The sequence below is a fragment of the Oncorhynchus clarkii genome, chromosome 16 (genome assembly GCF_045791955.1).
Source record: "Oncorhynchus clarkii lewisi isolate Uvic-CL-2024 chromosome 16, UVic_Ocla_1.0, whole genome shotgun sequence".
Lineage (NCBI taxonomy): Eukaryota > Metazoa > Chordata > Actinopteri > Salmoniformes > Salmonidae > Oncorhynchus > Oncorhynchus clarkii.
Genome location: NC_092162.1, coordinates 23,707,811 through 23,721,299, shown reverse-complemented (window position 1 = coordinate 23,721,299; position 13,489 = coordinate 23,707,811). Strand labels below are relative to the sequence as shown.

The following is a 13,489-nucleotide window of genomic DNA, read 5'->3' as shown; positions in this document are numbered from 1 at the left end:
GCTATAAATAAACAAATATAAAGCATGACATCATCAAATAAACTTTATTCCCAACAAAGAATACATTTCAAGCTAAAAAAGTTTCCAATGACAGGGTAAAATATATGTGGACAGAAAGCACGCCAAGCAAACACAATATCAGCATCTTACTAACAGTAGCAGATGTGTGGAATTTGTCATGATAGTATCATTTTTAAGTACATTTTTTCGTAGCTTCTTCGTTTCAAGTCTTGAAATAGACACATTCCGAGTAAGGCTCCAAAGACCTAGAGGACAAAACAAATTAGTCAGTTAGCTGTGAATGTGTTGACACACATGTTCTACATATGCCTCTTGTTTGTGTGAATGTGACACAATAACGCATGTCTTATGCTGTCAAAATAGAACATGATGGACAGATTGACATTTGTTTACCTCCACAACCCCCAGACCAATAGAGGCAGCAGCCACCCTTTCCAGGTTCTTCCCCGGGCATTGTCTGATGGTTTGGACACAGCCCTAAGGATCATACAGTCACTATCATCAATCAATATGATGACACTATGATGGCTCTCTCGTTCTGTGTGTGTGTGTGTGTGTGTGTTCTGCACATGTGTGTAGTCTGTCTATTTGTAAAGGGACATGCATTTGTGTGTGTGTGTGTGTGTGTGTGTGTGTGTGTGTGTGTGTGTGTGTGTGTGTGTGTGTGTGTGTGTGTGTGTGTGTGTGTGTGTATTTGCTGACCTTCAGTTATACAGTGGTTTTACTGATGACGTGGCCACAGAAATCATACTCTACCAGGCAGCATGAGGCTGGGACTGAGCTTCTGTTGCCCCAGCCCTTACTGCGGAACCAGTCGGTGTAGTTCTCTGCACCACAGCAGTGGTACTGCAACACAGCAACATACAGGGCAACATATGAAGTACACACACACACATGCAAAACAGACACACACACACACACACACACACACACACACACACACACACACACACACACACACACACACACACACACACACACACACACACAGGTCCAACCAATGTCAGACTATATTACACTATATTGTAATATACAATATTACGCGTGTAATATACAACTTCCAATGGATGGATTTCCTTTTTCATAATGCATCACAGCATTTACTGACGGATACAACAGGTGATCATTGTTCTCGTCAATAGTGATAGGCCAATGGTTGAATAAAGCTGTGGTAACTGTGTCACCTCATCCTGAACATCATCTATGCCAGGTCTGTTCTTCACGCTGAGATCACGGAGCGGGCTTTCTTTTTGATTGTCTCATCCACCTGCAGAGGGCAGTATAGGACATAATTAATTACATTTGAAATTATACAGCACATTCACCAAAACAGCTCATCGGTTCCCCACTATTTCGTCCAAGGCGCCGCACAGAGGCTTGGGATGTAACAATTGCAGCAGCAACCACAAACCTTTCCTATTGAAACTATTGTGGGCTTTGAAGTAGGGGGCAGTAGAGCTAGGCAGAGGGGCGTAGCTTTCTGCCCAACAAAATGCATGGGAACTCGAGAAGCACTGCTGTTTATTGTGAAATATTTATCTTCAATACTGAAAAGCATTTGCAAAATGCAACACACAATTGACATATATCACCTTACTTTGAAGGACATTACAGGGAAATCCCTGCTACAATCTCCATAGTCAGGATCATGACAAGGATCTCAGCATTATTAAATGGCAAAGCAAAGAAAATGTGTTATTGCAAATTATTTTATTTATTTATTCATTATTTTACCAGGTAAGTTGACTGAGAACACATTCTCATTTGCAGCAACGACCTAGGGAATAGTTACAGGGGAGAGGGATGAATGAGCCAATTGTAAACTGGGGATTATTAGGCGACCATGATGGTTTGAGGGCCAGAATGGGAATTTAGCCAGGACACCGGGGTTAACACCCCTACTCTTACAATAAGTGCCATGGGATATTTTTTATATTTTTTTATAATATGTTTATTCTTTTCCAGCCATGGGATCTTTAATGACCTCAGAGAGTCAGGACACCCATCCGAAAGACAGCACCCTACACAGGGTAGTGTCCCCAATCACTGCCCTGGGGCATTGGGATATTTTTTTAGACCAGAGGAAAGAGTGCCTCCTACTGGCCCTCCAACACCACTTCCAGCAGCATCTGGTCTCCCATCCAGGAACTGACCAGGACCAACCATGCTTAGCTTCAGAAGCAAGCCAGCAGTGGTATGCAGGGTGGTATGCTGCTGAGTATTGCAAGCTCATGGGGCTTTCTTTAATTCTGGTCCTGATGACCACAAGGTGTTGATTCCAACCTGATTCAGCCTGCACTCATGGTATCCAAAATAATTAGCTTTAAAGGTCCAATGCAACCTTTTAAAAAATCTTAACATCAAATTATTTATGGGTAACAATTAAGTACCGTACTGTGATTGCTTACAATTAAAATAATTTAAAAAACATTTTTTTAAATAGCTTCTTAGCAAAAAGCTATTTCCCAAGCAATACTTTTGCTAGGACTGTCTGGGAGTGGTTTGAGTGGGGAGGGGAAACTGAACATTTGCTGTTATGGGTAGAGAGGTTTGGAACTTTTTTTCTTATTGGTCAATTAACTAATTTACCTCATGGTGATGTCATCTTGAAAGGCCAAAACTCCCTCTCATCCAAAACAGGCTGAAATTTCAGGTATTTTCTAACAGCTCTTACACTAAAACGGCATTATCATCATTTTCACAATTCCAAAATATGAATCCAACCTCATAGCGTGGAAATATATATAAAACACAGGTAAATCAAGTTTGACTGCACTGGAACTTTAAGGGGCTATAATGCTAACATTGGTTACAGGGAAAAAATGCAGTAGGTCTAATTAATTGGATGTTACTCATTGAGGCCCGAAGGGAGCGACTGTCGGTCCGCGCCCCGAAGCACCCAAGGAAGATGACCGAGACTGTGATGCCCACTACGATGATGCCCTGTGCGATAAGCAACATGGAGGTGCGGGACAGACCACTGCCGGTGAAAGTCGCTAGCTCTGTGTATTTCGTGAGCGACATTGACCCATTGACAATAAGGGCAATGCCAGACACCTAGAAATAAAGCTGTGAGTATTACTGCTTCAAATAGATGTTGTTTTAAAACATTTAAAAGTGGTTTGAGACACACGTCTAAGTATAGTTGAGTGTACGCCTATATTAGTATTTTGACCCTCAAAAAAAGAAAGATGTGATGAAAGTCAATACACTTCGTCCAGTTCTGGCAAGACAAGACTTGAAGACATATCATCATATCAAAATATCCTATCAAAGTGTTTGGAACTTTTTCATTTTTAAATAGAGTGTATCATAAAAAAGTATAGGCTACATTTTGTTAAAATGAATGAGCATTTACCTTGACATAATAATATGCCATTTAGCTATTGCAATGTGCTCTGAAAAATTATATATCCTTCATGCCATAACACATAGGCTTTTATATATATAGTAAATATACAGTAAATGCATTATTTCTCAATACATTTTTTGGTGAGTTATTAGCTTTATTAAGATGAATGGTAAAGACTAATGGTAGGCTATATATACAAATCAAATGAAAAGGAACTTAATGCAGAATATTCTTATAATTTTGGTGACACAAAAAAAAAGGTTGTATCAATTCTGATCACGAAATGAAATGTCTTACCCCGTAGGCTAAATTATTATTCCAAATGTAAGGGTATTAGCGGAGAACAAAGGATGGAAATGGTGATGTCTCCACTGAATATATAGAATTATCCTATTCTCATTTTCCGAAATTGTGAGCCAGACCTAAACAAATTACGCATCTGATGAATGGTATTGAACAAGGTTTATGCAAAGGTCTCTGAGAAACTTGTTCTACAGCGATGATAGTTTGACTATCAAGTGTTATAGCCTAGTTAAACGTTTTTTATTATCATAAAAAATTACTTTTGCCATGACAGGACAATGAACCTACATTAGATACAGTATTATGCTTTTGTAACACTTTTTGTTGTTGTTGAGGAAAAAAATGTTCAAGATAAAACGGCAGGTGCGAGACGGAGTAATTGGGATTTCTGCAACTTTGTCGAATAAATAAGAAACGTCACTGATGCGTACGTCATAGGTAACCCATGGCACTTGTGTCACAAAATTAGTGCAAATGAAATGGCTGTGAGAACCTGAGTCCCTTCGATTGTTTCTATAAGAGGTGCTTTGGGAAGTGGTGTTGGAAACCATTCCTTTTACTCTCAACGTGAGAACACAAAATGGGCAATTCTGATCGTTAACTTTAGAAGGTCTATAAGTAACCAATGTGGTCATTTCAGCGTTTATTTCAGCGTTTTCATTTTAAATGGTAAGCTTATTTTAAACGTATTTTTTTAGGCAATAGAATTAGGATCAAGAATACGTTATTTAATAGGACCTCTATGATGTAGGTCTGGTTGTGACGTCATGGTTTTGATATTATTTTATACTCCCATCACTGCACTAAAACTCTCCAATTGTCCTTCCTGCAGGGTCAACGCCTTATGTGAGCTTATCTGAAAAGCATGGACCATCCCATACCTGTCACAATGAGAGAGACCCCAGCAGGCAGGATGAAGGTTAGGCTAGTAACATACACTTCCCACTATTTAGCCTTTTTATTATATTGGTGAAAAAGTAAAAAGTAAGACAAAGATAGGCTATTGATATAATAAGACAAACATATTCTACTGGAGAAAATTAAAAAAAAAAATATAATAATAATTACAACATTTTTCATAAAAAAAACATTTCCTAAATAATTCACCTATCACTTGTATTTCTAGGGCACCCAAAACCCTGTGGGTCAGGGCAGCAAAGACATAGACCCCAACAGGATAACCTCAGACTTGAAGGAAGTCCTAGATTCTCTGTGAGTACGCGTTGTTTTCTTCTTCAGATTTTTGATCAGAACAACATGAATCAGACAAGCATTATATGCTACTAGGCCTACTCCTCCAATGGATCGTACAAAACATTAAGGACACCTGCTCTTTTCATGACAGACTGACCAGGTGAATCCATGTGAAAAGCTATGATTCCTTATCAATATCAATCCACTTCAATCAGTGTAGATGAAGTCGGGGAGACATGTTAAAGGATTTTTAAGCCTTGAGCCATGGATTGTGTATGTGTGCCTTTCAGAGGGTGAATGGGCAAGACAAAAATATTTAAGTGCCTTTGAACGGGGTATGGTAGTAGGTGTCAGGTACACCGGTTTGTGTCAAGAACTGCATCTCTGCAGGGGTTTTCACACTCAACAGTTTCCTGTGTGTATCAAGAATGGTCCACTACCCAAAGGACATCCAGCCAACTTGACACAACTGTGGGAAGCATTGGAGTCAACATGGGCCAGCATCAATGTTCCCTCTAAGCTGCAGCGCTGAAGAAGTATCAGCCTGCATAGAAAAGCAGGAGACTGAATTTCACTCAACTTTCTGGAGTTTCTGGGGGGGGGGGGGGACAAAATATTAGGAAGGTGTCCTTAATGTTTTGTACACTCAGTGTAAAGTGCAGTCTGTTTTATCATTCCAAGATTTTGAAACTACATCTCTTACCTCAATTTGTCTTTCCGCAATTTTCACATCCTATTTCCTCACCTCCTTGTCAATTGTATTGGAGGAGAAGGTCCAAGGTACCTCCTCTCGCACCTTCTCCTTCAAGGCGTTTTGGCAAGGAGACGAGGAGAGAGGAGGCGATGAATCTAGAAGAGATTAATTGAGCAAGTATGCCAACAGTGCTGAGTCGGTATTATTGAATAGAAAGAGGTTTTAGAATTTTAGAACTGTTTGATGACAATGTCCCTTCTTACCAATGTCACACCATGGCTCTGACCAACAGGGGTGTGGGTCAGCTCAAGGACTTGGCAACCATGGTTGCAGAGGAGCCACTGTCGGATGCTCAAGTTGAAGGTGACAAAATTCACCTTGTGACACCAATAGTGAAAAAAGACAAACACAATAATTTCTATACTTTAAATGAGTGTCAATCGCTATGCATGCCTGTCGAAATAATTTAAAATTAAAAGAAGGTTAGTTAATTCCAGTAGCACAAACAGAAAAATAATACAACTGGAAAAAGTGTGTATTTAAGGGATCTCAAGCTTAAGTTTTGGTCATAGGACCTTCATCAGTGTACAAACCAGCCATTTTCAACCAGAAGGAGTTTGTTTTCTCCTCGGGGACAATCAAATTAATCCTTTCCTATTCTATCCTATCCCATAGCTTTCCAGGCTGTCTTTAAGCTGTTTGCCACCGATAGTCATGGCTGCATCGACGTAGTGGGTCTCTCTTCCCTGTTGGACACAGTAAACATGAGACTCAGCCCCGAGCAGACTGAGGCTGCCCTACATAGGGCCGACTATGACGGTGAGGTCACTCACAAGGACATACACATGCAATGTAATCCCAATGCAGGATCAAGGAATGACACTATTGGAAATTTCACAAGATGAAAACATTCCATTTGCAATTCTAACATGTTCCACTGAATGTGAAATGCCTTTATAACCTGCTTCCAATACATTTTAAATGTATTTAGGAACTAAAAATTAACTCCAAACTAGCCTTTCAGATGTTTGTGAAATCAAAGACGGGTAGAATAGGGCCTCCCAAGGTCTCTGTGCACAGAGAACATTTCAAACTTTTAAATGTGTGTGGAGTATGTCAAGTGCAGTAATTATGTTCAATTACATTTTCAGTTGTGTATCAGAACAACCACAGGCTTAATTGGAAGATCCAATAGGATACTTATTTTTGCCATCAGCCCCGTTTCACGCTAACATGCAATAACTTGATGACTCAAAATGATTTCGATGAGAGTACTCCAACACAGACGTTCTTTCAAATCCCCACCCCTAGTAGAACATATGAAAGCTATCTGTAATTGTATTGTAAGGAACAATAATTAAAATGTGATTTGTTTCTAGGAGATGGTGAGGTAGGTTTTCAAGACTTTCTGTGTGTGATGACAGACAGTCAGAAGTTCGCCAGGTGTATAAACGGTAAAAAGCCTGTAAGAGAGAAAAGTGTGTTTAGACAGATTTTAGATGGCATACACATGTTCACAATGACATATTTTTTTCAAGCCATGAAACAGGTGCCAACTGCTCCCTCTACTCCTCCTCCCTTAATCTCTCCCTTTCTATCCCTCTCCATTGTCACCCTCTGTTCTTCCCCTTTCCCTCTCCATCAAACCTCCCCCTCTCTCTCTCCATTCTCTCTCTTTCTCTCCCTCTCTCTCCCCGTAGCAGAGTCCCCTGACCCATCTCAGAGTGTGGATCAGTCAGACTCTGTATTCTACAAAGCCTTGAATCAGATGCTGAATGCGGGCCTCATTCCCAGCAGTGCCACTGGGGAGATAGTTCGGTAAAATACAAACGTTCCTTCTCTGAAAATATACACTAGCAGTACTTCTGGTCAGGCACTACATGTATGCAAGATTTATTTGTTATTTTTTGTATATATTTAAAAAAGATATACCCCCCTTTTCTCCCCAATTTCGTGATATCCAATTACGATCCAATTACTATCTTGTCTCTTCGCTGCAACTCCTCAACAGGCTCAGGAGATGCGAAGGTCGAGTCATGTGTCCTCCGAAACATGACCCACCCACCCACTTAACCCGGAAGCCAGCCGCACCAATGTGTCGGAGGAAACACGGTTGAACTGACGACCAAAGTCAGCCTGTAGGCGCCCGGCCCGCCACAAGGAGTCGCTAGTGCGCGATGAGGCAAGTAAAGCCCCCCTGGCCAAACCCTCCCCCAACCCATTCAATGCTGGGACAATTTTGCGCCGCCCTATGGGACTCCCGGTGACGGCCGGTTGTGACACAGCCTGGGATCTGTAGTGCCGCCTCAAGCACCGCGATGTAGTGCCTTACACAGCTGCGCCCCTCGGGAGGTCCCAAGAATTGTGAGGTTTATTATGAGAATAAATATTAGAGTAAATCATTTGAGTAAACTGTTGCTCATGACAAAATATGAAGAACAAAGCCCCAAAATAAAATGTTGTCAGCTTAAGTTCTCGTTCTTTGAGTCTCTCTGTCTCCACCCAGGTATTACCATAAGAAGTCGCTGCGTCATGTGTTGCGGGTGGCGCCGCATCAGGACAAGAGCAGGGGTCACGTGATCACCTACTACGCCAAGGGGGCCCATCTGGTGGGCCTGCAGCCCAAGCAGCTGATGAAGTACATCAAACCCAATGGTGAGCAATGTCTGTGTAACATCTGAACAACGTTTGACCAGTGTTTGAGAAACATATCTAAACTACATAATTTCAGTTCCTGGTTTAATTTTGTGTATATTACTTCCCCTCCTTAGCACAGGAGGTTGGTGGCACCTGAATTGGGGAGGACGGGCTCGTAGTAATGGGCAGAATCAGTGGAATGGTATCAAATACACCAGAACACATTATTTCCATGTGTTTGAAGCCATTCCATTTTCTTCGTTCCACCATTATTATGAGCCGTCCTCCCCTCAGCAACCTCCTGTACTCCTTACCTATCCTTACCTATCCTAACCAAAGTTTGGGGTCACTTAGACATTTCCTTGTTTTTGAAAGAAAAACACATTTTCTGTCCATTAAAATAACATCAAATTGATCAGAAATACAGTATAGACATTGTTAATGTGAAGAGTTGCCTCTTCAACAGTGAAGAGGTGACTCCGGGATGCTGGCCTTCTAGGCAGAGTTGCAAATAAAAATCCATATCTCAGACTGGCCAATAAAAAGAAAAGATTAAGACACCGGACAGAGGAACTTTGCCTAGAAGGCCATCATCCCGGAGTCACCTCTTCACTGTTGAAGAGGCAACTCTTCACATTAACAATGTCTACACTGTATTTCTGATCTCTTCACTGTTGACGTTGAGACTGGTGTTTTGCGGGTACTATTTAATGAAGCTGCCAGTTGAGGACTTGTGAAGCGTCTGTTTCTCAAACTAGATACTCTAATGTACTTGTCCTCTTGCTCAGTTGTGCACCGGGGCCTCCCACTCCTCTTTCTATTCTGGTTAGAGCCCGTTTGTGCTGTTCTGAGAAGGGAGTAGGACACAGCGTTGTACCAGATCTCCAGTTTCTTGGCAATTTCCCGCATGGAATAGCTTTCATTTCCCAGAACAAGAATCGACTGACATGTTTCAGGAGAAAGCTCTTTGTTTCTGGCCATTTTGAGCCTGTAATGAACCCACAAATGTGGATGCTCCAGATATTCAACTAGTCTAAAGAAGTCCAGTTTTATTGCTTCTTTAATCAGAACAACAGTTTTCAGCTGTGCTAACATAATTGCGAAAGGGTTTTCTAATGATCAATTAGCCTTTTAAAATGATAAAGTTAGATTAGCTAACTCAACGTGCCATTGGAACATAGGAGTGATGGTTGCTGATAATGGGCCTCTGAACACCTGTGTAGATATTCCATAAAAAATCTGCCGTTTTCCAGCTGTCTACTCTGTATTTCTGATCAATTTGATGATATTTCAATGGACAAAAAATGTGCTTTTCTTTCGAAAAGAAACACATTTCTAAGTGACCCTAAACCTTCTTTGGCAACATTGGATTCCTGAATTGAATTGAATCCGAGTCACTGCGTTGTGTGTGTGACTCTCTCAGCTCCCAGTACCAGCCCATACTCTAAGCGGCCCAGCCTGAACGTCAAGTCAAAGGTCATGGTGGGCAAGCGGGTGGCGACACAGGGAAGTGTCCCCTCTGCCAAGACCTGGAAGACCGTGGAGATCGAGGAGCGCATCAGACAGGTATGAGCTAAAACGACAGAAGGATTGGAGACAATTCCATTTAAATTCAGTAAATTCGGTTATTACTTTATTTTATTTATTGCGCCTTTATTTAGCCAGGTAAGTCATCAAGAATAAATCAATTATATTTTACAATAACGACCTAAATTTACTGAAAATGCATCTGGATCACCGCTGTATTGCATGCTGTGTTGAATATTGTCAAGTATTTTTAATTGATGTAACCAAACTTTATCTAGATGTTATCTTCCCTGGCTTCTTATCTTTAATTCAGTTCTGAATCAGCAATTCATTCATTATTATCCCTATTTATGAATCTAAAAATAAAAGGATAATAGCAGGGGAAGTTTAGTATATTTTACCCAAATATGAAAAGACGGCGATATAAAAGCCGACGTAGGGGCACCCCGACGAAACTACGGCAGTGATTAAATAAACCTCCTCTACCCTCTGTTCTATTGGCGAATGTACAATGACTGGAGAACAAACTAGACGATCTCCGTTCGAGACTATCCTATCAACGGGACCTGAGGAACTGTAATATCCTATGCTTCACGGAGTCCCTGGCTGAACGAGGACATGGTTTATGTCAATTCAACAGTTTTTTCCCTATGCACCAGCATGACAGAACGGCAGCGTCTCGTAAACTCAAGGGCGTGGCTCTTTGTTAACAACAGCAGGCGTGCAATCTCTAATATTAAGGAAGTAAGGAAGTCTCGAGGTTCTGCTCGCCTGAGTTAGAATACCTTATGATACGCTGTGTAGACCATACTATTTACCAAGAGAGTTTTCATCTATATTTTTCGTAGCTGTCTATTTACCACCACAAACCGATGCTGGCACTAAGACCGCACTCAACGAGCTATATAGGACCATAAGCCAACAAGAAAATACTCATCCAGAGGTAGCACTCCTAGTGGCCGGTGATTTTAATGCAGGAAAACTGAAATCCGTTTTACCTTGTTTCTACCAGCATGTCACCTATGCAACTAGAGTGGAAAAAAACTCTAGATCACATTTACTCCACATAGAGATACATACAACGCTCTCCCTCGCCCTCTATTTGGCAAATCTGACCATAACTCTATGCTCCTGATTCCTGTTTCCAAGCAAGAACAAACAGGAAGTACCAGTGACACGCTCAATTCGGAAGTGGTCCGATGAAGCGGATGCTACTCTCCAGGACTGTTTTACTGGAATATGTTCTGGGATTCATCCAATGGCATTGAGGAGTTTACCACATTAGTCACCGGCTTAATTAAGTGCATTGACGACATATTCCCCATAGAGACCGGACATACATATCCCAACAAGAAGCCATGGATTACAGTCAACATCTGCACTGAGCTAAAGGCTAGAGCTGCCACTTTCAAGAAGTGGGACACTAACCCAGATGCTTATAAGAAATCAACCATCAAACCGACAAAGCGTCACTACAGGACTAAGATCCAATCCTACTACACCGGTCTGACGCTTGTCAGATGTGGCAGGGCTTGCAAACTATCACGGATTACAAAGGGAAACCCAAACACGAGCTACCCAGTGACACTAGCCTACTAGACGGGCTAAATTCCTTCTATGCTCGCTTTGAGGCAAGCAACAGTGAACCACGCATAAGAGCACCAGCTGTTCCGGACGAATGTAGAATCATGCTCTCCTTAGCCGATGTGAGTAAGACCTTTAAACAGGTTAACATTCACAAGGCCGCAGGGCCAGACGGATTAGCAGGACGCATACTAAGAGCATGCCCTAACCAGCTGGCAAGTGTCTTCATTGACATTTTCAAACTCTCCCTGACCCCGTCTGAAATACCTACATGTTTCAGCAGACCACCATAGTCCCTACGTGAGAATGCTGTTCATTGACTACAGCTCAGCGTTCAACACCATAGTGCCCTTCAAAGCTCATCACTAAGCTAAGGTCCTTGGGACTGAACACCTCCCTCTGCAACTGGATCCTGGACTTCATGACGGGCCGCCCCCAGGTGGTGAGGGTAGGCAACAACACCTTCACCATGCTGGCTCTCAACACGGGGCCCTTCAGGGGTGCATGCTTAGTCCCCTCCTGTACCCCCTGTTCACCCACTACTCTGTGGCCGCGCAAGACTCCAACACCATCATTAAGTTTGCCGACGACACGATGCTAGTAGGCCTAATCACCAATGACAATGACACAGCCTATATGGAGGAGATTGTGGGTTACTCATCTCCCTATCGCTCTCTCTCACTCTCACTCTCACTCTCACTCTCACTCGCACTCTCACTCGCACTCGCGCGCTCTCTCTCTCTCTCTCTCTCTCGCTCACTCTCGCTCACTCTCGCTCACTCTCTCTCTCTCTCCACTTCCTTCCGTCCCTCCCACAGTTATCAATCAAGTACCCAGGAAAGGAGACTAAGGACATGATCACTCCGGTCAAGATCAAGGTGGACCTGCAAGTGAAGGACAGAGAACGTCTCACCTATGACAACATCAATCAAATACGCCTCAAGGTGCTTCAGCTCACACTATAACAACAGCATCATGCATTTGCCATTTTGGTCAATACCTTTGCAGTATTTCAGTTAGAAATGGCCATGTTTGAATCTTCCCCTCTTTCCTCCTGTCTCCCCCTTCCATCTATTCCAAATCTTCTCAACAAAGATGCCTCTCTCTTCTCTCTATCCCTGCCATTTTTGTGTAACAATGTGCTATGTGCTATGTAATATGTGTGAATACAATGTAGGGCTACTGTACAAACAATATCTCTGCTTGGAAAGGTCTTGTTAAAGGGAGTTACTCTCTACTTCCCTCTCTCTCTCCTCCATCTCTGTATCCCTCTATTTCTCTTTATCACTACATATATTTATCTATCTCCCTCCCTCCCTCAATCTCCTCCCTCCGTCCTTCTCTCACCCCAGTCCAAAGAGGGCTTGAACACCTACCTGGAGACGCTGAGCCAGTATAAGCAGCGGGACGCCTGGGACTCCTGGGGCTCGCTGCAGAGCTACCACAGCTCTCTGGGCCACAATGTCTTCTCTGACACATTCTCCACCTACAGCTGGAGCTGGAGTGGCTGCCGCAACATGCTGCAGCCATGCGACCTGCTGGAAGAGAGGCACTTGCCTCTGCTGCCAAACCAGTATTAGGGAGCAGGGAGTATGGAAGGAGTATGGAGGGAGTATGGAGGATTTCCAATTAAAAGCAAGAAATATGTAGATTTTGCACTACATCCTATTATTTTCTATAGAATTTTTTTGACCCCTCTTTTTCTCCCCAATTTCGTGATTACGATCTTGTCTCATCGCTGAAACTCCCCAATGGGCTTGGGAGAGGCGAAGGTTGAGTTATGCGTTCTCTGAAACATGACTCACCAAACCGCGCCTCTTAACACCCGCTCGCTTAACCCGGAAGCCAGCCGCACCGATGTGTCGGAGGAAACACTGTTCAACTGTCAACCGGAAGTAGGCCTGCAGGCACCTGGCCCACCACAAGGAGTTGCTAGAGAGCGATGAGCCCCCGTGGTCAAACCTTCCCCTAACCCGGACGATGCTGCCCTATGGGACTCCTGGTTACAACCGGTAAAGACCCCAGGCTGTAGTGACGCCGCATCACTGCGATGCAGTGCCTTAGGCCACTGGGCCGCTCGGAAGGCCACTTCATTCAAATCAAATCAAATTGATTTATATAGCCCTTCTTAGATCAGCTGATATCTCAAAGTGCTGTACAGAAACCCAGCCTAAAAC

General features: G+C 42.8%; 2 protein-coding genes across 2 annotated transcripts; one reads left to right on the top strand and one right to left on the bottom strand.

Annotated features, from left to right (window-relative positions):
- Positions 1–176: 176 nt before the first annotated feature.
- LOC139367285 (CD63 antigen-like) lies at positions 177–3,400 on the bottom strand. Its single transcript, XM_071105510.1, has 5 exons — positions 3,380–3,400; positions 2,935–3,078; positions 736–867; positions 415–498; positions 177–266 (listed from the first exon to the last, which is right to left on the bottom strand). The coding sequence occupies exons 1-5, from the start codon at positions 3,398–3,400 to the stop codon at positions 177–179; spliced, it is 471 nt and encodes a 156-aa protein (XP_070961611.1).
- Positions 3,401–4,565: 1,165 nt separating this feature from the next.
- Positions 4,566–12,892, top strand: LOC139367284 (EF-hand calcium-binding domain-containing protein 3-like). Its single transcript, XM_071105509.1, has 10 exons — positions 4,566–4,595; positions 4,803–4,888; positions 5,857–5,927; positions 6,240–6,383; positions 6,944–7,015; positions 7,259–7,382; positions 8,071–8,219; positions 9,625–9,767; positions 12,131–12,256; positions 12,665–12,892. The coding sequence occupies exons 1-10, from the start codon at positions 4,566–4,568 to the stop codon at positions 12,890–12,892; spliced, it is 1,173 nt and encodes a 390-aa protein (XP_070961610.1).
- The last annotated feature ends 597 nt before the right edge of the window (positions 12,893–13,489 follow it).

Bases quoted from the DNA above. Each gene is read 5' to 3' on its own strand.
- LOC139367284 (XM_071105509.1), top strand. From the start codon at position 4,566: ATGAGAGAGACCCCAGCAGGCAGGATGAAG. The intron at 7,016-7,258 runs ACGGTAAAAAGC...CCCTCTCTCTCC, and splicing joins GAAGTTCGCCAGGTGTATAA to CCGTAGCAGAGTCCCCTGAC. The intron at 7,383-8,070 runs GTAAAATACAAA...GTCTCCACCCAG, and splicing joins GCCACTGGGGAGATAGTTCG to GTATTACCATAAGAAGTCGC.
- LOC139367285 (XM_071105510.1), bottom strand. From the start codon at position 3,400: ATGGCATATTATTATGTCAAG. The intron at 3,079-3,379 runs GTAAATGCTCAT...CTTTATTTCTAG, and splicing joins TGGCATATTATTATGTCAAG to GTGTCTGGCATTGCCCTTAT. The intron at 499-735 runs GTATAACTGAAG...TATGATCCTTAG, and splicing joins ACGTCATCAGTAAAACCACT to GGCTGTGTCCAAACCATCAG.